Source organism: Zootoca vivipara, chromosome 6 (assembly GCF_965207765.1).
Source record: "Zootoca vivipara chromosome 6, rZooViv2.hap1.1, whole genome shotgun sequence".
Taxonomy (NCBI): domain Eukaryota; kingdom Metazoa; phylum Chordata; class Lepidosauria; order Squamata; family Lacertidae; genus Zootoca; species Zootoca vivipara.
In genome coordinates, this window is record NC_142589.1 from 69,888,675 (window position 1) to 69,912,835 (window position 24,161).

Below are 24,161 nucleotides of genomic sequence, written 5' to 3' on the forward strand. Positions count from 1 at the left end.
GCTGCCTTTCCACATGCCCTGCTTATAATCTTCCAAAGGCAGCCGGCTGGTCACTGTTGTATCCAGTGCTGTGTTTCACTCTAGCAAAAAGCGCTTCCTCTTGCGCAAGGGAGGACCCTGACCCTCTGCTAATCCATATTGCCCATTGTAGCCGCCTGAAAAGTTCCTCATGAGGACTGGGATCTTGTGTTAGCAGGAACAACCCTTGGATTCCACCCAGTGTTGAGTGCAGAGCAAGCAGGTAGGGAGCCTCTCTCCTCCAAGTTTCTTACATTGCCCCTGAGGCTCTCCCCAGGCCCCACCCCTCACTGGGTCTACTTTGCATTTTCCAAGTGTTTTTTGCCTTGCTGAGATGAGTTCTTGAGCTGCGGTGAAGCTTCTTGCCTGCCTGGATGGAGAGATAGGGATGTGTATGTGAGCTAGTGAGGGGTGTGGCCTGGCTTTTGCAGAACTGTAATGTAGCACAAAGTACAAAGAGAAAAGTCTTGGAAGGTTTCCCACAAAGGAATGCTGAAAAAGATACCTGACACCTGGACTAGAGGAACACTTTCAAATATGTTGAGCAGCTGCCTCCAGGTATTTTCCACATGGCAGGCAAAGACTCATGCTGCACTTATTGTGTATACGAATGGACGATACATCTAGTTCTGCAGTTTTGTAACCTTTTAAAGGTTGCTAACTGGCTAGGCAGGCATTGGCGTCCTAAACAACCTTGTCAGTGGTTTCAGATGAAGTTGTCCTGCCCACTGCAGGTCAGTTTTCTGAACAGAGCTATCCAGTGTCTGCGGAGAGCTTGCTTCCAAATGCAAAGTCATGTCAATGACAGAGGCTCTCAGTTCTTGGCTTGGCAAGGAGCACATTCCCAAGTCAAATGCCTCAACACAGCCCATTGTTACAGCTCTGGCAAATATTTCCTGCCTCCAGCATGGGATGGAATTTTCTGAAAACTGTAGCCTTATTAACACGTTGTGCACAGTCTAATGCGAAAGCGAGAGCAGACAGTTTTATCTACTGTATTGTGCATCTTGTGTGAACTCGCTTGTATTGTAAGTTTCAGCACCCAAACCAAAATAGGTGGGAGGGGTAAGAAGGATAAGATCACGTCTGGATTTTTTGTGGGGTCGATGCTCTTGTGCTCCCGGAAGATTTTGCATTGATGGCCCTCCATATGTTGTTGGACTACAGCACCCATAATCCTTGACCAAAGGTCATGCTGGCTGGGGCTGGTGGCAGCTGGAGTCCAACATCATCAGCAAGACCACAAGTTCCCTATCCCTGCAGTAAAAATAAGACTAAAATAGAATAAAGTGATAGCAGGGAGAAGCACTTAGAGCTTAGGGCAGGCATCCCCAAACTGCGGCCCTCTAAATGTTTTGGCCTACAACTCCCATGATCCCTAGCTAAGAGGACCAGTGGACAGGGATGATGGGAACTGTAGTCCAAAACATCTGGAGGGCCGAAGTTTGGGGATGCCTGACCTAGAGCTTAGGGCATGAGGACCATGGCCTCCCCTTGATGTGTGTCAGGCATGCCCAAAATCTGTTTTGGGGGCCTAATCTGGCCTGCCGATCGGCTTAATCTAGCCCCTGTGGCAATTTATCTCCACTTCATCAAATCTGGCTCTCTTTGAAAAAAGTTCGGGCACCCCCTGTCATCAGCATCTCTTATTCTCAGGTGATGCTTCCTCCCAAAGCTGACGGGAGATGTTGCCCTCTAGATATTTTGCACTACAACAGGAATATGTATCTGCCTTCCAGCCTGAGGGCCTCATACTCTTCTCAGCAACCTTCTGAGGGACACAATCTACCGGTGAGTGGGGCCAGGGGCAGCAATGGGCAAAGCAGCAGCTGTAGATTTTACTTTGTGCAGTGGGCTTGTTTCTACATGCACACACACTACCCTCCACCCAGGGAAGCAAGAGGCATTGTCAGAATTCAATGACATCTTCCATCTCAGCAAAAACACTTGGGGCAGAGCGTGAAGCAAGTCCCATGAGGGCAAAGTCCCTGGGCCGGAGGTTCCCTGCAGGTTGTGGGAGACTGATAACAGACAACACTAAGGCAGATGGACTAGTAGTCTGATTTAAATGTAAGGTCACTGCCTATGTCCCTATTCAGATGGGAGACAAAATCTCATAGAATCATAGAGTTGGAAGAGACCACAAGGGCCATCCAGTCCAACCCCCTGCCAAGCAGGAAACACCATCAAAGCATTCCTGACAGATGGCTGTCAAGCCTCTGCTTAAAGACCTCCAAAGAAGGAGACTCCACCACACTCCTTGGCAGCAAATTCCACTGCCGAACAGCTCTTACTGTCAGGAAGTTCTTCCTAATGTTTAGGTGGAATTTTCTTTCTTGTAGTTTGAATCCGTTGCTCCGTGTCCGCTTCTCTGGAGCAGCAGAAAACAACCTTTCTCCCTCCTTTATATGACATCCTTTTATATATTTGAACATGGCTATCATATCACCCCTTAACCTTCTCTTCTCCAGGCTAAACATTCCCAGCTCCCTAAGCCGTTCCTCATAAGGCATCGTTTCCAGGCCTTTGACCATTTTGGTTGCCTTCTTCTGGACACGTTCCAGTTTGTCAGTATCCTTCTTGAACTGTGGTGCCCAGAACTGGACACAAATCTCCAGGTGAGGTCTGACCAGAGCAGAGTACAGTGGTACTATTACTTCCCTTGATCTAGATGCTATACTCCTATTGATGTCCTATTCTCTGTCCTATACTCTGTGGCTTTTAATAGTATTTAGCTGTTTGTATGATATCTGACCCCCCTCCTACCCAGCTTGGGAAGCATGCTTGTTGTATGATTTCTAGTTGTTGCCTTGTTTTGACTATTTTGTCTGCTGCTTGTTTGCTTTTATTATCTTCATTTTTGTGATTTTTTTTGGGCACCTTTCAGCTTACACAAAGGATAACTAGCTGTGAACCAAGTAGGACAGTTCCATATCCCCTTGATATTCTTCAAGTAGGGAGTCAAAGATTTGCCACAACCCAAGGAATACACTTTTATATCTGGGTCCAGTGGCTTCTAGTTTTCACTTTGGTCAGAGGGGCAAACCTGTATGCTGCGTCGATCAACCAAGGGCAAAAGATGGTGCTTGTACCATCTTGTTCTGATCTTATCCTGCTCAAGCGCTTCTCATTAGGCTTCACGATTCATTTGAACTTGTGGTGTGGAATGCTCTCAGATCTGAGGCTCCCTTTCGAGTTGTTTGCTCTGCTCAGTCAATTGTGGCTGAAAACTGCTGTGACAGATCAAAGGCAGGATTATATGGCTTCCGTGTTGTGACTGAGGGAATTGCTGGAGGATGAAGCCAGAGACCTGTCCAGAATACCTGCAAAGCCAGGTCTCCCCAACTGCACAAACCCCGCTCTTGCATGCATTTCATGTCAATGTGTTTGGATTAAGCCATAGGCAACTAACATCCTTGCAAGGAACATGCTTCCCTCTTTCTTTTTCTAGAGAAACCCACAGACCTGTTGCAACTCCTTCTCCTCCTCCTCCTTGCCATAATGCAAGATCTCTTAATGTACAGGTGAATGCCTGTGTTTTCATGTGATTCATTCTTGAATTTGCAGAACAAATACAAACAGGCTGGAAGAAATCCCAGTACTGTATCTCTCCCCCCCCCCCACAGGGTTTGTGGTCTTCCATGCTCCTGGTGAAAACTGGTGATCATGGTTGAAATCCCTGTCCAGGTGCCCTCTTTGCAGCTGGAAAATATGGGCTCCTCAGTACGATTTAGTATACACTCTAATATTTGTGATGGAATCATATCGCCCAAATGTGGATGCCGAAACTCTTCATCCATAGTGCCACCTGGCGGCATCTCCTGTCACTGCACCCAAGCCAACCCTTTCTGTTCCGTTCAAGGTCATCCTGTATCGTTGGGTGCTGCTGCCTAGGAGTGGGAGGAGGAGGGCGGTGCCTCATCCACTTAGGAGATCACGTCAGCAGGAGGAGGATGAGGTCCTTTAGCAGAGAGATAAAATCACTAAAGTGGAGCAGCTGACTTAGGAGCTGAACTTGCTCCTGATCACGAAAGCCAATCTCTTGCTACATCCCCATTGACCAAAACTGCCTCCAGTTGGGCTCATGGAGCAGATTAGAGGATTAACAACCTAATTAAACTGCATTCTCCTACTCTGTTGGTAACCAAAGGCCTGTTGTGCTTGAGATTACATACCTGCCAACATTTCACAAATGATAACGGAGAGATGCTCGCAGTGCCCTTAATTCTTGTCCTTCTCCAAGCTGAACTGAACCACAGTTCAAGAAGGATACTGACAAACTGGAACGTGTCCAGAGGAGGGCAACCAATATGGTCAAAGGCCTGGAAATGATGCCTTATGAGGAACGGCTTAGGGAGCTGGGTATGTTTAGCCTGGAGAAGAGAAGGTTAAGGGGTGATATGATAACCATGTTCAAATATATAAAAGGATGTCATATAGAGGAGGGAGAAAGGTTGTTTTCTGCTGCTCCAGAGAAGCGGACACGGAGCAATGGATTCAAACTACAAGAAAGAAAATTCCACCTAAACATTAGGAAGAACTTCCTGACAGTAAGAGCTGTTCGGCAGTGGAATTTGCTGCCAAGGAGTGTGGTGGAGTCTCCTTCTTTGGAGGTCTTTAAGCAGAGGCTTGACAGCCATCTGTCAGGAATGCTTTGATGGTGTTTCCTGCTTGGCAGGGGGTTGGACTGGATGGCCCTTGTGGTCTCTTCCAACTCTATGATTCTATGATTCTATGTCCCACTGCTGCCACTACCACAAATTGGTGAAGCCTGTAAGTTTGCTCTGCACAAATTTTAGGAGCAAAGAAGGTATTTGTTCTTTGAGGACAATACTAGGAGATGGGGACACACCATTTTATTAACCAACAGGCTTGCCAGCAGTTCGAAATGCACCACATTTTTGGGAAGGGCTGTAGCTCTGTGGCAGAGCATCTGCTTTGCATGCAGAAGGCCCCAGATTCAATCTCAGGCATCGCCAGGTGGGACTGGGAAAAGACATCCTCTTTGAAATCCTGGAGATCTGCTGCCAGTCAGCAAAACTGCTGCTGAGCTGGATAGAGCAATGGGCTAACTCTGTCTAAGGAAGTGTCCTACGTTTCTTCTAACTTCCAGATGCTGTTGCAGCCTGACTTGTATCTGCCCCAGCCAGCATGGCCATTGGCCAGGTGATTGGGATTTTAGCTCAGTTAAAAGAACCAACAGGTAATGGAAATAACTCTGCCTGAAACTCTAGAAGAAACCTAACCTCTTGAGAGCCAGTATGGTGTAACAGTTAAAGAGTGGGTTATTATGACCTGAGAGACCAGGGTTCAAAGCCTCGCTCAGCCATGAAGTGAGGCTGCATCAATAGGAGTATAGCATCTAGATCAAGGGAAGTAATAGTACCACTGTATTCTGCTCTGGTCAGACCTCACCTGGAGAAATGTGTCCAGTTCTGGGCACCACACTTCAAGAAGGATACTGACAAGCTGGAACGTGTCCAGAAGAAGGCAACCAAAATGGTTAAAGGCCTGGAAACGATGCCTTATGAGGAACGCCTTAGGGAGCTGGGTATGTTTAGTCTGGAGAAGAGGAGGTTATGATAGCCATGTTTAAATATATAAAAGGATGTCATATAGAGGAGGGAGAAAGGTTGTTTTCTGTTGCTCCAGAGAAGCGGACACGGAGCAATGGATTCAAGCTACAAGAAAGAAGATTCCACCTAAACATTAGGAAGAACTTCCTGACAGTAAGAGCTGTTCGGCAGTGGAATTTGCTGCCAAGGAGTGTGGTGGAGTCTCCTTCTTTGGAGGTCTTTAAGCAGAGGCTTGACAGGCATATGTCAAGAATGCTTTGATGGTGTTTACTGCTTCGCAGGGGGTTGGACTGGATGGCCCTTGTGGTCTCTTCCAGCTCTATGATTCTATGAAGCTCACCTTGGGACATTCACTGCCTCTTAGTCTAACCTACCTCACAGGGTTGCTGTGGGATTAAATGAGGAGTGGAAGGACCAAGTTATGCTATCTTGAACTCTTTGGAGCAAAAGGTGGCACATAAATGGAGTAAATAAATAAAATGTCTGCCTGAATTACAGCAATTATATTTAAACCTGCATCAGCCCAGATTAGATTAGAATATGCAATTTGGACACACTTGTGTTTGTCTTTATACATTTTCTCTTGATTGGCCATCCCTAAGTGGCAACCTTCGAAGCAGCTACAGGCTGCTGACTTGCAGTTTAGGAGGGTTGAATCTACTCTCCTTTCTGGATGTACAAAGCAGCTCCTGCTTGGAGGTAAAAGGACAGGTTTAGTTGGTGTTGGGTGGTTTAGTTCAACAGGAAATCAAGCAATCTGTCCTAAGGGGAGGGTGAATGAAGGGATCCCAGCATGGATGTGTTTATGGCTGTTACACGGCAAAACTGACTGGTAAAAGCAGAAAGAGAAGAGTCCGTCTTTGCGCCAGTCTATTCTCTGCCCCCATCCTTCCATCTCCGCCTTAATAAAAGGGTCAGAGATAATCTCTGTTTATGCAAGGGGATTAGGCATAAGGAAGAGAGAGGATCATACACAGCTCCTGCGGCATCAGCAGGGAACATCTGGCCATTCAGGGGTGGATTTAGTTGTCTTTGGCTTTGGAAGGGCTGAGGGCAAGAGGAAATGGGCAATGCAACAGTCACAGACCTGGCAAGTTTCGTTCCTTGCCATCATAAATACATAGGCTTGACTCTTGAAAAGCTTTCCACTTTTTAAACTGGCTGGCCCTCACTCTGTGGCTGTTCTCGTGGACCATTTCTCACCCCCATGGTAAGCTGCAGCAAAAGCTTAGAAACCACTACTATCATTAATTGCATTTATATCTCACCTTTTTATCCAAAGAGCTCAAGGTGTGGTGTACATGGTTCTTTCCCTCCTCATTTAATCCCCATGACAACTCCAAGAGATAGAATCATAGAATCATAGAATCATAGAATCATAGAATCATAGAGTTGGAAGAGACCACAAGGGCCATCCAGTCCAACCCCCTGCCAAGCAGGAAACACCATCAAAGCATTCCTGACAGATGGCTGTCAAGCCTCTGCTTAAAGACCTCCAAAGAAGGAGACTCCACCACACTCCTTGGCAGCAAATTCCACTGCCGAACAGCTCTTACTGTCAGGAAGTTCTTCCTAATGTTTAGGTGGAATTTTCTTTCTTGTAGTTTGAATCCGTTGCTCCGTGTCCGCTTCTCTGGAGCAGCAGAAAACAACCTTTCTCCCTCCTCTATATGACATCCTTTTATATATTTGAACATGGTTATCATATCACCCCTTAACCTTCTCTTCTCCAGGCTAAACATACCCAGCTCCCTAAGCTGTTCCTCATAAGGCATCGTTTCCAGGCCTTTGACCATGTTGGTTGCCCTCTTCTGGACACGTTCCAGCTTATCAGTATCCTTCTTGAACTGTGGTGCCCAGAACTGGACACAATACTCCAGGTGAGGTCTGACCAGAGCAGAATACAGTGGTACTATTACTTCCCTTGATCTAGATGCTATACTCCTATTGATGCAGCCCAGAATTGCATTGGCTTTTTTAGCTGCTGCATCACACTGCTGACTCATGTCAAGTTTGTGGTCAACCAAAACTCCTAGATCCTTTTCACATGTACTGCTCTCAAGCCAGGTGTCTCCCATCCTGTATTTGTGCCTTTCATTTTTTTTGCCCAAGTGTAGTACTTTACATTTCTCCTTGTTAAAATTCATCTTGTTTGCTTTGGCCCAGTTGTCTAATCTGTTAAGGTCATTCTGAAGTGTGATCCTGTCCTCTGGGGTGTTAGCCACCCCTCCCAATTTGGTGTCATCTGCAAACTTGCTCAGGATTCCCTCAAGCCCATCATCCAAGTCATTGATAAAGATGTTGAACAAGACTGGGCCCAAGACAGAACCCTGTGGCACCCCACTAGTCACTACTCTCCAGGATGAGGAGGAGCCATTGATGAGCACCCTTTGGGTTCGGTCAGTAAGCCAGCTACAAATCCACTGAATGGTAGCATTGTCTAGCCCACATTTTACCAGCTTCTTTACAAGAATATCATGGGGCACCTTGTCAAAGGCCTTGCTGAAATCAAGATAGGCTACATCCACAGCATTCCCTTCATCTACCAGGCTTGTAATTCTGTCAAAAAATGAGATCAGATTAGTCTGACATGACTTATTTTTCAGGAACCCATGCTGACTTTTAGTGATCACAGAGTTTCTTTCTAGGTGCTCACAGACTGTTTGCTTAATGATCTGCTCTAGAATCTTTCCTGGTATTGATGTCAGGCTGACTGGGCGCTAATTGTTTGGGTCCTCTCTTTTCCCCTTTTTGAAAATAGGGACAACATTTGCCCTCCTCCAGTCTGCTGGAACTTCGCCTGTTCTCCAGGAATTTTCAAAGATTATTGCCAGTGGTTCTGAAATCACCTCTGCCAGTTCTTTTAATACTCTTGGATGTAGTTCATCTGGCCCTGGAGACTTGAATACATCTAAACTAGCCAAGTATTCTTGTACTACCTCCTTACTTATCCTGGGCTGTGTTTCCCCTGCTGAATCATCTGCTCCATATTCTTCAGGTCGGGCGTTTTTTTCTTTCTTGGAGAAGACTGAGGCAAAGAAGGCATTGAGGAGTTCTGCCCTTTCTCTGTCCCCTGTTTGCATTTCACCATCTTCTCCTCTGAGTGACCCCACTGTTTCCTTGTTTTTCCTTTTGCTACGGACATACCCATAAAAGCCCTTTTTGTTGCTTTTAACCTCTCTGGCGAGCCTGAGTTCATTCTGTGCTTTAGCTTTTCTGACTTTGTCTCTACACGTGCTGGCTATATGTTTGAATTCCTCTTTGGAGATTTCCCCCCTTTTCCATTTTTTGTACATATCCCTTTTAAATCTTAACTCAGTCAAAAGTTCTTTAGATAGCCAGCCTGGCTTCTTTAGGCACCTTCCATGTTTCCGTCTCATTGGTATTGCCTGAAGTTGTGCTTTTAATATCTCCCTTTTAACAAACTCCCAACCATCATGAACTCCCTTCCCTTTTAGTATTACTGTCCATGGGATTTCACCCAGCGTTTCCCTAAGTTTTCTGAAGTCGGCTTTCTTAAAGTCTAGAATTTGGACCTTAGTATGCTTGGTTGCTCCTTTCCGCTGGATAATAAACTCCAGAAGAGCATGGTCACTCCCACCTAATGATCCTGCCACTTCTACCCCACTAACCAAGTCATCGCTATTGGTTAGGACCAGATCTAAAATGGCTGATCCTCTTGTTGCTTCTCCCACTTTCTGGACAATGAAGTTGTCTGCAAGGCCAGTGAGGAATCTGTTCGACCTTATGCTCTTGGCTGAGTTTGACATCCAACAAATATCAGGATAGTTGAAATCCCCCATTACTACTATCTCACTTCCTTTGGAATGCTTGGCCATCTGTTCCAGGAAGGCATCATCTGTGTCCTCAGTTTGGCTTGGGGATCTATAGTAAACTCCCACAATGAGATCACTGTTGTTTTTCTCTCCCTTAATTTTGACCCAGATACTCTCAATTTGGCTTTGAAGTTTTAAATCCTGGATCTCTTCACAGGTATACATATCCCTAACATATAAAGCTACTCCTCCTCCTTTCCTGTTTGGTCTATTTCTCTTAAATAGATTGTATCCCTCTATTACTACATTCCAGTCATGAGACTCATCCCACCAGGTTTCAGTGATGCCTATTATGTCATATTTAGTTTGCTGTACCAAGAGCTCAAGTTCATCTTGTTTATTTCCCATGCTCTGTGCATTAGTATACAGACATTGAAGACCGTTGATCATTCCCCCATGTCTCTTATTTAAGGTATCTTATTTAAAGTATTATTTAATGTCTCTAAGATAGGTTAGTCTTAGAGATGCTGGCTGGCCCAAGGTCATCCAGTGACCTTCATGGCCCAGTGGGTATTTATTGTAGCAAATTATTATTATTATTTGAATTTATATCCCGCCCTATACCCGGAGGTCTCAGGGCGGTTCACAAATGCTTTTATGAGCAAAGAAGAGGTAATTGTTATGTGTACTGTACAGAAAAGAGGGGAGGAAAATGTAAGCATTTGATCACTGGAGCCGAAATCCAAGAAGTATAATCGGTGGCGTTTTTGCACAGGGACAGTCCGTGTAGGCTGTAGCAGCAGGAACTCCCTGGTTTTACCAAGTGAATTGAGCCCGTAGTTCCAGAAAGGGCGGGGGAGAACTACGATTCCCAGCACGCAACTGTCGCCGCAATGAATCTATCGAACCTTTCTGTTGATTCCAGCGACAGTTCACGGATGTCGCCAGAAGGCGGCGCTCGCCGCCCTTCTTTGCGCAACAACACGCACGCTTTTCAAGGCGGGCGATCGCCTTGCGAATGAAGAACTACGGCGCCCGCCATGCCCTTGGGGCTCCGCTCGCGCGGTGCACCTTGGGAGTTGTATTGCGCCCGTTCCGAACTCAGTGTAGACAGGGACTCGACAGAACTACAAACCCCATGATCCAAAGGAAGTTCGAGGAAGTGAGGGAGGGGGCGCGAAGCTGCACGCATGCGCAGATGCAGAGGGGGAGAAGAAGGGAAGACGTGAGATCTGTAAGTACTGGGGGATCAACGGGAGTGGAGGGAGGTTCAAGCCTCTAAGACCCGTCTACTCAGGAGTAAGTCCCGCTCAGTTCCATGGGGCTTGCTCCCGGGTAAACGCTCGCTTTTCCGCAGAAGCTTCCTTGGAGGTTTTTAAGCAGAGGCTGTCATGGGTGATCTCGCTGGGATCCCTGGACTAGATGACCGTCAGGGTCCCTTCCAACCCGACAATTCTGTGATAGGTCCCCCTTCCCGACCCCGAGGTCACTTGCAATCGTGGCAGGGGAACCTGCGGCTCTCCGGGGCTCGCTGGACTCGGAACTCCCATCATTATCACTGGTCGCTGGCCATGGATGGGAGTTGGAGCCCAGCAACCCCCAGATGGGTTTCGGGGGTGGGGGAGTCGGAACCCCTATCCTCCTTTCTGGGTCAGGATGCGTGGGAGGCTGCGCCTGGTTCTTTGCTGTGCTTCTCACCCTCCCCTTTCCTTCCTTCCTTCCGGAGGCGGCAGGTGGGACGATCTTGAGTCTCGATCCGCCAGGCTGGCAGCGAGATGACCCTCTTCCACTTTGGGAATTGCTTTGCCCTCGCCTATTTCCCCTATTTCATCACCTACAAGTGCAGCGGCCTGTAAGTGTTTTTTTTTTTTTGTGTGTGTGTGTGTGTGTGTTTGAGGGGTGGTGGGATTGTGTGAATGTGAGGTGCATTGTTGCGGGTGATGTGGGGAGGTTCTGGCTGAGCTGGGGGAGGATTTGCTTCCCCCTTTATGAGCAGTGCATTAAAGCAGCAGCCTTTCGAGGGGCACATAACGGATGGAAAGCTAGAATGGGAGCAGGGTTTGCATGGGATGGTGTGGCCTCATTTGTTTAGTAGCGGTTGTGGGGTATAGAAAACAGAGACTGGTTGGGGGGCATGTTGGCAGGCCAGACTTTGTCCGTTTCAAGCCAAGCCTCAGCGAAACTCAGCCACGCAGATTGATCTGGCAGTTCCACCTCTGAAGGTGATACTCATGCCTTTTAATGTATAGGAACACAGGAAGCTCCTTTATGTGTCCATCTGTTTCAGTATTGCCCACACTGACTGGCAGCAGCTCTCCAGTGTTTCTCTTTCTCTCTCCCGTTCCTACCTGGAGATTCCAGGGATTGGACTTGAGATCTTCTGCATGCGCTCCTTTTGTAAACCGCTGGCAGCCTCAAGCTTGTTGTTGATTGGGAATTCTAAGCAGAAATATCAGTGCCGTTCCAAAGGTTCAGCCCATTGTCTTGATTCGAGAGAGCGTCAGATTGTCTCCAAACGCAGATGAGTACTTGGTGCTTGATCTCAGGCGCTGCATGCGAAATTTGGTTATGATACCTTCAGAGGTGCCCAAATGCGTAGCAAGGGAACAAACCAAATTTCCAAAATATAAAGGGTGTTAAATAAAGTGCTGGCCCTACTCAAATTACACCCACTGAAGCTAATAGACATGGCTAACATTGGTTCATTAATTTCAATTCGGAGCAGGGCTTAGCCTATTATGGGCTGCATGTAGTTATGTGAACCATCCCCACTCTGATGCGCTCCAGCTGTTTCAGATTAGAACCCCCCCCCCTCATCCCCGATCATTGGCCATGCTGGCCAGGACTGATGGGAACTGGAGTACAAAACACCTGGACACAGTACTGTCCTTTTATCTCATTCTGTGGGGCCAGGGACCAAGAAATAAAAGCTCTGGCGGGGGGGGGGGAAACAGCCATTAACAACATAGCACCTTCTGCTTCAGAAGTATCCTATCCCACAAAGGGCTGTCTTTTTTTTTATTTCTGCCCCTTTTAGGTCAGAGTATAATGCCTTCTGGAGGTGTGTCCAAGCCGGAGCTACCTACCTCTTTGTCCAGCTTTGCAAGGTATTGCCCGACCCCTTCGCTGTCTTGAAGCTTTGAGGAAATAGCACATGAGAATCTGGATGCTGAGAGTGTGAAGTCCATTGCAAAGGAGGCACACAGCTCTCTCTGCAACACCCTTGCGCTGGTGCATAGTTTGATGGGTTGTGCCACGAACTTTCTGAGTTTGATCTCAGTGCGGTGTCCAGCAAGGCAGGACTGGGGAATGTGGGGCCTTCTCAGTGTTGCTGTACTCTAACTCCCATCGGCACCAGGCAGCATGGGAAATGGTGGGGGGTGATGGGAGATGAAGTTCAGCAACATCTAGGAGGCCTGTCACTGCAGCGGTGAGAATATTTGTTCTTGTTTGGGCCGTAATTCTGTATCCACTAAGCTGGGAGTAAGTGCCATTGTAGGCTGTCGGACTTCACTCTAAACTGGGCAGTCCTATATGTGTTAAGAGCCTGATTCTGATGACCACCTGCAGAATCTCAGAAAGTGAACAGAGAAATTGTTACTTCCCTCTCTCAAAGCGCTAGAACTCCGAGTCTGTCAGTGAAGCAAGATTCAGGGCAGACAGAAGAAAAAGTGCTTCTTCACACAGCACAGAGTTAAACTGTGGAACTCTCTTCCACAGGAGGCAGGAATGGCCACCGATTTGGATGGCTTTAAAAGAAGATTAGACAAATCCATGGAGGATAAGGCTATCAATGGCTACTATCCGCCATATGATTCTGAATGCCAGTTACTGGGGAAAACAGTGGAGAAGAGTGTTTTCATGCTCAGGTCTAGCTTTGGGGGCTTGTCACAGGCACCTGGTTGGCTACCGTGAGAACAGGATGCCGGACTAGGTAAGCCATTGGCCTGATCCAGCAGGACTCTTTGTATGTTAGAATCTGGGCATATGAAGCCAGCTAACAGTGGGTACTCAATGGACAGTCCTGTACGTGTGATTTCAGTAGCCTTTTAAAAAAAAAATGCTGTGCTGTGCTAACTTTTTCGCTCTTCCCAAAAGGGACAGGGCCTTTTCAGTGGTGGCCCCCACACTTGTTGTGAAGTGGGAATAGTGCTCCCCCCATTGGCTGTTGCCTTTCACCACAATCCTTAAAATGTTAATTGTGAAATTTTGCTGCTCATTCTCATGGGTTGTAATGAAAGCTTGAATCGGAGAGTGTTCTGTATTTTCAGGATTTTGGTAGAACATAACTATGCCCACTTGTCCACTGTACATTTCCCTCCCTGTTTTTATAATTGTTTTCATTCATAAATGTTGGTTGCTGCCTTCTCTCTCTTACAGATGCTATTCTTAGCCACCTTCTTCCCGACTTGGGAGGGCGGTGCAGGCGTTTATGACTTCATTGGAGTAAGTCTGGCACTTGGGCAAGCAGGGCAGGGTGGGAGCTACAAGGATGGAGGTACAACTACCCATACTACTGACTGTCCTACATAATTGGGAGCATCTGTGCTTGCATAACTGGAGGGATGTGGATTTGGGAGGATGGGGGGAATCGGGGTTTGCCTGTCTGCTGCTCTGAAACCTTTCCTCTTGTACCAGGAATTTATGAAAGCCACCGTAGACTTGGCTGACCTCGTGGGCTTGCACCTGGTCATGTCGCGGAATGCAGGGAAAGGGGAGTACAAGATCATGGTGGCTGCCATGGGATGGGCCACAGCAGAGCTCATCATGTCCCGGTGAGTTGGGCCTTAGCCCAGAGTTGGGGTGGAGCCCAGAGCTAGTTGGGGAGGGTATGTGGGCGGAGCTCAGTTGGAGCCACTTATCCCAGGTTAATGCGAGATTCTGATGTGGGTTTTTATGCCTCTCCCTCCTCCATCAGCAATGTTGCGTGCTTTTATTTTATTTTTTTACATGCTTTTAATCCACATTCATTCATCTGGAGAAATGTTCAAATGAATGTAGCAGGCACTAGTATTCTGACTTTACCCACAAAATGCCTCCAACAACTAAAAATGAATAGTACCTACTTGACCATCAATTGCATGATTTGTTAAAAAAAAACCACCTATTTTTGTTTCCTTTTGCATCGTCACCTTACAATTGCTTAACTCCGCCTTCCTCCTCCTTTTCAGCTGAATTCTTTGCACTTTCAATTTTCTGTAAAATTCCCCACAAGCCTGTTATGTTTCTGCAACCAGCTGGAACAAATATTCTCTTTTCTTTCTCTTCCCCCCCAATGATTTAAATAACTCTTTTAAGTTGTTTAAAGGGTGTCAAGGGGTGTGAGTTCATTCTCATGAAGGTGTGGTTCGTTTCTAAAACGATAGCACTTGAATCTGCCTGGAGGGGCTAATCCTTACACTGCTGCATAGCTTGGATTGTTGATGCTTCCTTGCTGAGGCAGACACACTCTGCACATGCTTGTGGGAACTTCAGTGTGTTGGGATGTCCCCAAGCTGAACTTTGGGACAGAATAAATAAATAAAAAATTGTCCAGTAGCAGCTTAGAGACCAACTATGTTTGTTCTGGGTATAAGCTTTCGTGTGCATACACATTTCTTCAGATACCTGAAACTTAGTTGGTCTCTAAGGTGCTACTGGACAATTTATTTATTTTGACACAGAATATTAGGCTCTGGTGCTACATTCTAGGGAGCCTTTGTGATGAGCAATCCTGAGTGTGCAGCCCAAAGTTTCATTTTGAATTTGGAAAGACTTTTCATGGCTCATAATTACAGGCTGGTTCCTGATCCCTGTTGTGCAATTGCATTTGGGAAGTTGCTCCTTTTTTGTTTTTGCAACCAGTGTGTATCTCTCTGTGTGTATGTGTAACTTCTGGTTTCGAGATCCTTGGATGTAGCTGCAGGCAATCAGCACTGCTGTGACAGACCAGCTCCATCAAGTCTCTTGCTGTCACCTTGGAGCAGCCATTCCATCTGTGGGGGAGACAGGAAGCAGAAGGCTCATTCCATTACTTTTGCCAAAAGCCCAGCTCCGTCAGTCACCTCCTTACCAGCTGGTCATTGTAAGAGCAGCTGTTTAAAAATTGGTGCCTGAGTTTGACTTTTTCCTCTTCCCTCCTTGTCCCTTTTCCTTTGCGTGACATGCTTTTTTAGATTGCAAGCCTGAGGGGAGGGAATTGTCCTGTTTTAATTGATTGCCCATGAGCCACTCTGGGGACCTTTTTGACTGAACAGTAGGTTGCAAATGCTCTGAATAAACGAATGAATGTGTGAACTGTGCCTGACACCGCTGTGTTTTTGACAGATGCATCCCGCTCTGGGTGGGAGCTCGTGGAATTGAGTTTGACTGGAAATACATCCAGATGAGCATCGACTCTAACATCAGTCTGGTAAGTGCGGATTCTGCTATTGCCCGTTGCGAGCTTCTCTAAAGCAGTGCCCCTGCTGGTGGGGAGGAAGCACGACATTTGGATAGCTCTTCCCTGCTTTTGTTTTCGTCCCCTGCTGTTCTAGTGGTGGTGTTTTTATAAACACAGCAGTAGAGTTGACAGAAGAAATACACTTTTTTGTGTGTGTCCCTGTGTGTTCTGATGAATCAATCCAATTAACTGTTTGACTAAAACTGCATGACTTTGCATATGGGTCTGAATGCGTGCGAGAATAATAGTTCAAAAGAGACTATAACTCTCAGCGTTAGTTTCTGCATTAAATCCATGTTCCCTTCTGAACTGAGCTGTTCTTAAGTGACAGTGGACTAGTTGCATTTTAAAATAATGCATTTTAATAAAATCCATGCCTGCTTTGAGGCTTGTATATTAGGCAGCCTGGAAATTTTACAGGTGTATACTTATAGTGAAATCACTATCTGAGTGTGGCTCCATAGGCAACCAAAACACCACTGACTATATACAAAAGGGAAGTATCACATCACATAATTTTGGATTGCCCTCTTCTCGACACCCATCGCAGAGATCTCCTAGTGACTCCTTTACAGCTCATAAAACAGTCAAACCTCGGTTGTTGAACGTAATCGGTTCTGGAAGCCTGTTCGGCTTCCAAAATGTTCAACAACTGAGGCGTAGCTTCTGATTGGTTGCAGGAGCTTCCTGAACTCAAGCGGAAACCGTGTCGGATGTTCAGCTTCCAAAAAACGTTCGAAAACCGGAGCATTTCTGGGTTTTCGGCGTTCGGGAGCTGAAACATTCCAAAACGGAGGTGTTTGGGAGCCGAGGTTTGACTGTATCAATTTGCAAAGGCTCTGTAATCCAATATTTGTTGAGGGATGATACTCCTGAAACTACCAATATTGTTTTGCGGTACTTTGCCGAGGTCTTTAAAGCTAAATCTAAAGTTGCCTGATTTATTCAGTGGTGGTTATCTAGTCTTTTATATATTGTACTAGTGTCATTGAGCCCGTTAAATAAATGGGTGCTAGAACATATGTTGTCAAACATTTGTAAAAACCCTTGCGAGTGGAGCCGCGCGTGCGCCTGTCGCTTGCTGGCTCGTGTGGGAGGGCGGGCGGACGCACGCGCATGTGTTCCCTCCACGAAACCCCGGCACTTCTTTGGCCTCTCTTCATCCCCTCACCGGCTTTTAACACACCCATTACAGCCAACCTGCCCGCCAGCGCTGCGGCTTCCCTCCTTCTCACCTTTCCTCAGCGGCAGCAGCGGTGCTGCCTGCGCCCATAGAGTCCTCACTCTCACTCGGCAGCCGCCCCCCAGTACATTCCAGAGAGAGCAGGCGAGGCGGACGGGACCCTCCATCCAACACCAACCGAACAACTGGCCAGAGCAGACCGTCCCGTCCTGCTCCGCCACCTCCGCCAACGAACAACACACGACTCTCAAGCACTGACGGACTGATTGACTGAACTGAGGGAGGGAGGGAGGGAGCCGAATGCCTCGTGTTTCTGCGCTCCAAGTCCCAACGGCTGCCCGTGGGGCACATGCACAGTAGCGCAAAAACGAACACAGGGACTGGACACAGAGACACTTGGACTTTATTATATAGGATGTGTTTTGGATTTGGGTGACTTTGTATGATTTTATGATTTTGCTGTTTTAACTTATGCCAATAAAGAAGAAGAGTTTGGATTTTTTATCCCGCTTTATCACTACCCTAAGGAGTCCCAAAGTGGCTAACATTCTCCTTTCCCTTCCTCCCCCACAACAAACACTCTGTGAGGTGAGTGGGGCTGAGAGACTTCAGAGAAGTGTGACTAGCCCAAGGTCACCCAGCAGCTGCATGTGGAGGAGTGGGGACACGAACCCGGTTCCCCAGATTACGAGTCTACCGCTCTTAACCACTACACCACACTGGCTAGTTATAAGTTACAACTATGGATAACAGTGGTGTACAGGGTGTATGAGGTAGCCTACCTAGGAGAAGGAAAACTCTGGTCCTAAACCTCCACTTCCTTGCAGGATGTTCCACAGAAAGGACTTGAAATCATACCTATCTCTGTTTGCTCCCTTTGCCCCCCCTTTCTTCTCCCAGGTCCACTATATTGCCACGGCTGCCTTGGTATGGATGTTTACACGCTACGATTTACCCAAACACTACCGACTGCCTCTGACTTTCCTGCTGGGAATCAGTGTCTACAAGGCTTTCTTCATGGAGTGAGTCACTGGGTGCTCGTAGCTTGGAGGTGGGACTTGGGGCTTGTGCATTTCAGGCCGTGGCTTCCATTAGCTGATTGAATTTAAGGCAGCTTCTTCGATTCCTTCAATACATTGTCCAGTATTGTCTACACCAGCCTCCCAGATAATGTTGCACTGTAACTCCTATTATTTTATTCATTGCATGCACACCCCATCTTTCCTACGAGTTGCTCAACGTGGTGGTTCTCTCTTTGTCCCCATTTTATCCTCACAACAACCCTGCGAGGGAGGTCAGGCTGAGAGTTGAGGGACCGGCCCAAGCTCACTCAGTGAGCTTTCATGGCTGAGCAGGGATTTGCACCCAGACCTCCCAGGTCCTTGTCCAACACTCTAACCACTGCGCCACACTGGCTCTCTGTTAGCCTTGGTCAATATCATCCCAGTGGTCAGGGATGCACAGGGTTGGCAAAAGAGGGGTCTATGCTGAGTAGAAGATGCTCTCCAGGGTTTTAGCTGAGAGTCTTTCCCATTCCTACCTCGAGAGCCTAGTGATTAAATCTGGGGACATTCTGCATGCGGAGCATGTGTTCTGCTGCTGAGCCATGGCCCTTCCCCAAATATATAAGCATTAAACATTGCAGGATGTTTTCTTTTAAGGATGGAAGTTTTAAGCATGGAAGTTAAGTGGGACCTCCTGCTCTCCTGTCCCACTAAATCCTTGCAGCCACAGAAGGACTGTAGTTCAATGGTAGAGCATCTGCCTTGCACGCAGAAAGTTGCAGGTTCAATCCCTGGTGTCCCCAGGCAGGGCTGAAGAATGCTTCTGTCTCAAACCCTGGAGAGCTGCTGCCAGTCAGAGTGGACAGCACTGCGCTAGATGAACCAGTGCTTTGATTTGGTAGAAGGCAGCTCCTGATGTTCCTCTGCTCCTTACCAACCCTCTCCCTTTTCTTTTCCTTCCCAGGTCTTTTGTCCATGTTTTTCTCCTGGGCAGCTGGACAGCCCTCCTGGTCAAGGCTGTCATCACCGGCCTCCTTTCCCTCAGCTCCCTGACTCTCTTTGTCACTCTAGTACACAGCAACTGAGGGTTCATTCCTTCCCACTTGGGGAAGAGACATTGCCTTTGCATCCTGGCGGGATTGTCCGGCCAAGTCGCTGTCGCCAAGTCGAGACACGGTTTGATCCTGTCTGCGGTGAGATCGGCCTCAGCGCGGCCTCTGCTTGCAGGCGAGGGGAATAATAATAATAATAAACAGGTTTTGGTATTTATGTGGTTTGCAATTGTTAAGTTCTTTTTGACTTCATTGGAAGTTTTTTAATGGAGGTTGGGTGGCTGTTTGCCAGGGATTCCTGCATTGCAGGGGGGTTGGACTAAATGTCCCCTGGGGGTCCCTTCCGGTGCTACAATTTTATGATTCTGTGACTCTTGTCTGAACAGGCCTGTTACGCTGCAAGGGAATGGCATCAAACGTGGGTCTTTGTTTTCTCCTTGAAGTAGACGTGATCAGTGTCAAGTCAGTGGTGGCTTTGCAAGGAGGTGACTTGAGTTGTCACATAGCAAGGCAGGGTAGGCGTAAATGCATTGTAGCTGCTGAAAAGCTTCTGTGTTAGACCCAGTGTGTCTTCCCATCTGCCTTCCCCTTGTCAATTAGAGGGCCCCCACCCCAAAATAGGTTTGCTTTGTTTGAGAAGTGTAAATAATTGCTTTCTGCTCATCTCTAAATTTAGGGTGGAATAATAGGAGAGTGTAATAGCAGTAAGTTACAATTACATGGGTGTGTGCACCCAAAAGCTTCATGGGGAAGTGGGGTTTTCTCCATCAGGTTGAAGGGAGTTAAGCAAGCTCTCTCTCTACAGTGTGATATTTTCCCTAGTGAGTTGGTTGGGGGCTTCTTGAAAATGTACATACCTATAGCAAACTGACCCTTTAACTTTCCATATAAGCTGGTGCACACGGCATTGGGTGACTGCTCCCTGTTGAGGGCAACTGCCATATTTTGATTCATGCAGACCCTGCAGTTCTGCATGCCGTCGCAGACATTTCTGATGCGCACCACCAAATTCCAGCGATGGCTTATGAAGAAGTAATTGCGCAGCTCATGGCTGAGATCTGCAATGGCGGGTGGCGTGGGGGTAGGACTGGATCTGCCTGACGGGCCAGGACCTTCTCTCTGCAGATTTTACAAGTGTCAGATTACTCAGTGCCATCATGATGCGGTGCTTTGAAGAGCCAATGATCAGCTGGTGGCCGGGGCTTCAAAGCGCTGCTCAGAGCTTTTTGCACAAGCGCTCGCAGAAAGCCCTGTCCTGTGCTTTGATGTTTGGTTGGTTGGCGTGCAGGGGGTCTGGAGTTCCCAAGGATCTGCTGGTTGGTGGTGTTTCAAGAAGCCCTTTTTGGCCTGGTTCAGCCCTGTTCCTCCTGCCCACTCCTATATCAGGGGTTCCCAACCTGGGGTGCATACTTATTCCAAAGGAGCAGTGAAGAGGTTCTCCCACTGCCCTGCTTCCTGCTCCTTTGTTTAAAGGAGCAGGGGAGGGTCCTTCAGAGGGCGCTTTTGCCAACATAGCAATGTTAGTCAATTGTATCTTAAGACGAAGAAGGAGAAAAACATCTGCAAAGGTGCCCAGGCAGCTGGAGTAGACCCTGCTTCACCATGGTTGACCAGCAGCATGGCTAGCTACAAGCCTGTTGACATTCAGTGGGCCACCTCTTTGGCAGCACCATAACTGTGCAAACTCTGCTTGAATCAGAAATGGGGAACCTGAGGCCCTTTGTATGATGATGGACTGCAAGACACACCATCACTGACTGTCTGCCATGCTCTTTGGGGTTGATGGGAGTTGGAGTCCAGTAACATCTGGAAGGCCATGGCTCCTGGGCCTCAGTAAATAAAGCTGACCCAACATCACCAAAAACTTGAATCCAGCTCCCATATAAACGAAATGCCAATCTGCATTCATTGGCTTATCTCATGTCATTTTATTTTAATTCTGTTTCTCAGGCCTTGCTCGCCCCCCCTGCCCTCTGCTCTGTCACATAGAGATTTTGTTGGCATGCTGCTTTTACATGTATATTTACAGCCTTCATAGTTAGAAACGTAGTATTTATTTTTTTAAAAATGCACATGAAAACTCTCATGATCTAGAAATCCTGTGCCAATTTGTTACTCGGCTGTGATCTCAGCACCTGCAATCATACATATATAGTTTCCCTCCACTCTGCACATCAGCACTCTTAAATCATTTCTCGACGAAGGGCTAGCTATCTTTCCCCAAAGTAGCTGAGTGGGAACTGTGGTAGCCTGAAGTTTAAGTTTTATCTTAAAGGTGTTGTTTGCATCAACAGAAGTATAGTGTCAAGATCAAGTGAAGTAATAGTACCACTCTATTCTGCCTTGGTCAGACCACACCTGGAATACTGTGTCCAATTCTAAGCACCACAATCTAAGAAGAATATTGACAAGCTGGAATGTGTGTGGAGGAGGGCAAACAAGATGATCAAGGGTCTGGAAACCAAGCCTTATGATGAATGGTTGAGGGAGTTGTGTATGTTTAGGCTGGAAAAGAGAAGACTAAGAGGAGATACGGCAGCCACTTTCAAATATCTCAAGGGCTGTCACATGGAATATGGAGCAAGATTGTTTGCTGCTGCTCCAGAAAGCAGGGCCTGAACCAATGTATTCAAATGACAAGAAAGGAGATTCTGACTAAAAATTAGGAAGAACTTTCTACCAGTAAGAGCTGATCAACAGTGGAACAGACTACCTCGGAAAGTGGTGAGCTCTCCTAGGAGGCTCTACCTCGGAAAGTGGTGAGCTCTCCTTGGAGGCTTTTTAACAGAGGTTGGGTGGCCATTTGTCAGGAATTCTTTAGCTGAGATTCTTGTACCGCAGAGGGTTGGACTGGATGACCCTCAGGATCCCTTCCAACCTTACGGTTCTATGATTCTGTGGTGTGAAATGTGGCAGGCTTGGCTCAGCAGTACGGTTGTTGATGACAGAAGCAAATCCTTGATTTCCTTGTCTCTGTTGCACAAGCAGGGAAAAAGCTCCGTCAAAAAAAAAAAAAAAGCTTCGCCTTTAGTAGTAGAGTTCTTTGTCCCACCAACCTGGAGGAAGGGAGAATTTTAACAATTAATTTGTAGCATTTGTATCCCATCCTTTGGCCCCAAAAGGCTCTTGCAGCTGCATACAAAAATCCGTTTCAAAGATGTCTTCTGCCCACAGGCTCATAATTTAAGAAAACAAGATAAACGAGGGAAAAAGTAACAGGATGGAGGAGAGAGAAAGCAAACCGAGGAACAAGTCCTTAAAAATTACAGCCAATGTCAGTGTTGGTTCTGGCTGTCTTGCTTTTACTTCAGATAAAAGGCGAATAAGAAGGGTAGATTAGTACAGGCATCCCCAAACTGCAGCCCTCCAGAGGTTTTGGCCTACAACTCCCATGATCCCTAGCTAACAGGACCAGTGGTCAGGGAAGATGGGAATTGTAGTCCAAAACATCTGGAGGGCCAAAGTTTGGGGATGCCTGGATTAATCTATGAAATCACACATGCCATGCAGAAGGTAGATAAGAAAATGAAGCCGAATGTTGGAAGATAATAATAATTTATTATTTGTACCCCACCCATCTGCCTAGGCCTCCCCAGCCATTTTGGGTCGCCTCCCAACAGAAATTTAAAATGCATTAAAATGTCACACATTAAAAACATCCCTGAACAGGGCTGCCTTCAGATGTCTTCTAAATGTCAGGTAGTTTTTTATCTCTTTGACATCTGATGGGAGGGTGTTCCACAGGGTGGGTGCCACCACCGAGAAGGCCCTCTGCCTTGTTCCCTGCAACCTCACTTCTCGCAATGAGGGAATCGCCAGGAGGGCCTTGGAGCTGGACCTCAGTGTCCGGGCAGAACAATGGGGGTGGAGATGCTCCTTCAAGTATACTGGGCCGAGGCCGTTTAGGGCTTTAAAGGTCAACACCAACACTATGAATTGTGCTCAGAAATTGGAAGATTTGGGACAAATAAAAGAAAATACTTCATGGAGCACATAGTTAAACTATGGAACTCACTCCCACAAGAGGCAGTGATGGCCACCAACTTGGATGGCTTTAAAAGAGGATTGGGAAAATTCATGGAGGACGAGGCTATCAATGGCTTCTATGTCCTATAGCAGGAATTCAGAGGCAGACTGCCTCCAACCATGGAGAAATACCATTGCAAGCTTCCCTCACAAAGCGCAGGGAGCTGGAGCATCACATTCCTGCCTGCTGTTCTGAGTGCTGCTTTGGCCGCCAGAGGCAGGACCAAGACCAGAAGGTTGACCCAAAGGTCAGTAGCTGCAACAGGGCAGGAGAGTGTGCCTGAAGACACACGTGCCATATCTACATTGGCAGATGCAACAGGTGTATTCTCTTCCCCCAGTTACTTACTTCCAGGGTGTCTCCGGACTCCCAGCTTTCGGATTTCATCATAGACGAAGATGAGAAGGCCATAGGGTAGCGGCACCAGCCACCACTGGAACCTAAGCAGGAAAAAGGGTGTTCAATGCTGCATTGCTAAGCCAGCCAGCTGAGCTCAGTTATCGTTACATTGGGTTGGCCCAAGGCAGACAGGAAACCAACCTCAAAAATGGGGTAGCATCGCTAGCAGCACAAAAAAGGGAGGAAAGTCCAGAAGCTACATACAAGTGTTTATTGCAATACGTTTCAGAAAAAAAAACCTTTCTCACGGATTCTGTAAATATGCAAATAACCTTGGAAAAAGTGCAACTGTTGCAAAATAAAAATCTCTTCTGTAATCTAAAAATTAACCAGAGATTTACCAGCAGATCTCAATTTTCCCTTTGCTGGCCTAGGAGATGCTTCCACTAAAACAGAACAAAGCTGCTGGGCTGCTGTCCATGGTTCTGAGTGAAAGGGAGCCCTATCTATACAGTGGTTGTGCTCATCTGCTTTCCCCTTTTCAGGCTAGCATGGAGAATTAGGAAGGTGAGCTGGATGGGTGAGTTAAGTGGTGGCGTTACAACTCTGTACAAGGTGATGTCCTAAGTCATACCAAGTCAGGCTACCTTGCTCCATCTATCTGGAGGTGCCGTTCGTAAGCTGCCGGACATCTGCTCCAGTTCACAGCAAAACGGTCAGGGGTGATGCTGACCAACAACATCTGGGTGGCCCTCCATTGACTGC

General features: G+C 47.1%; 2 protein-coding genes across 3 annotated transcripts in view; one reads left to right on the top strand and one right to left on the bottom strand.

Moving 5' to 3' along the window:
* Positions 1-10,564: 10,564 nt before the first annotated feature.
* On the top strand, positions 10,565-19,247 carry TMEM147 (transmembrane protein 147). 2 transcript variants are annotated; one of them, XM_060275675.2, is made up of 8 exons: positions 10,565-10,669; positions 11,097-11,222; positions 12,408-12,477; positions 13,751-13,816; positions 14,009-14,145; positions 15,677-15,761; positions 17,875-17,996; positions 18,943-19,247. In XM_060275675.2, the coding sequence occupies exons 2-8, from the start codon at positions 11,146-11,148 to the stop codon at positions 19,061-19,063; spliced, it is 678 nt and encodes a 225-aa protein (XP_060131658.1). In that variant the 5' UTR covers positions 10,565-10,669; positions 11,097-11,145; the 3' UTR covers positions 19,064-19,247. The 2 variants fall into 2 exon arrangements, with proteins under 2 accessions (XP_060131658.1, XP_034976555.1); XM_035120664.3 differs by having other exon boundaries at positions 10,565-10,604.
* Positions 19,248-21,061: 1,814 nt separating this feature from the next.
* The window catches only part of ATP4A (ATPase H+/K+ transporting subunit alpha), a 30,985-nt gene continuing 27,885 nt past the window's right edge, over positions 21,062-24,161 (bottom strand). Inside the window, exons 22-23 of the mRNA XM_060275674.2 lie at positions 23,406-23,497; positions 21,062-22,086 (exon numbers count right to left, since the gene is read on the bottom strand). Of these exons, the coding sequence (XP_060131657.2) occupies positions 22,058-22,086; positions 23,406-23,497 (121 nt within the window). The 3' untranslated portion in view covers positions 21,062-22,057. The remainder of the gene's footprint in view (positions 22,087-23,405; positions 23,498-24,161) is intronic.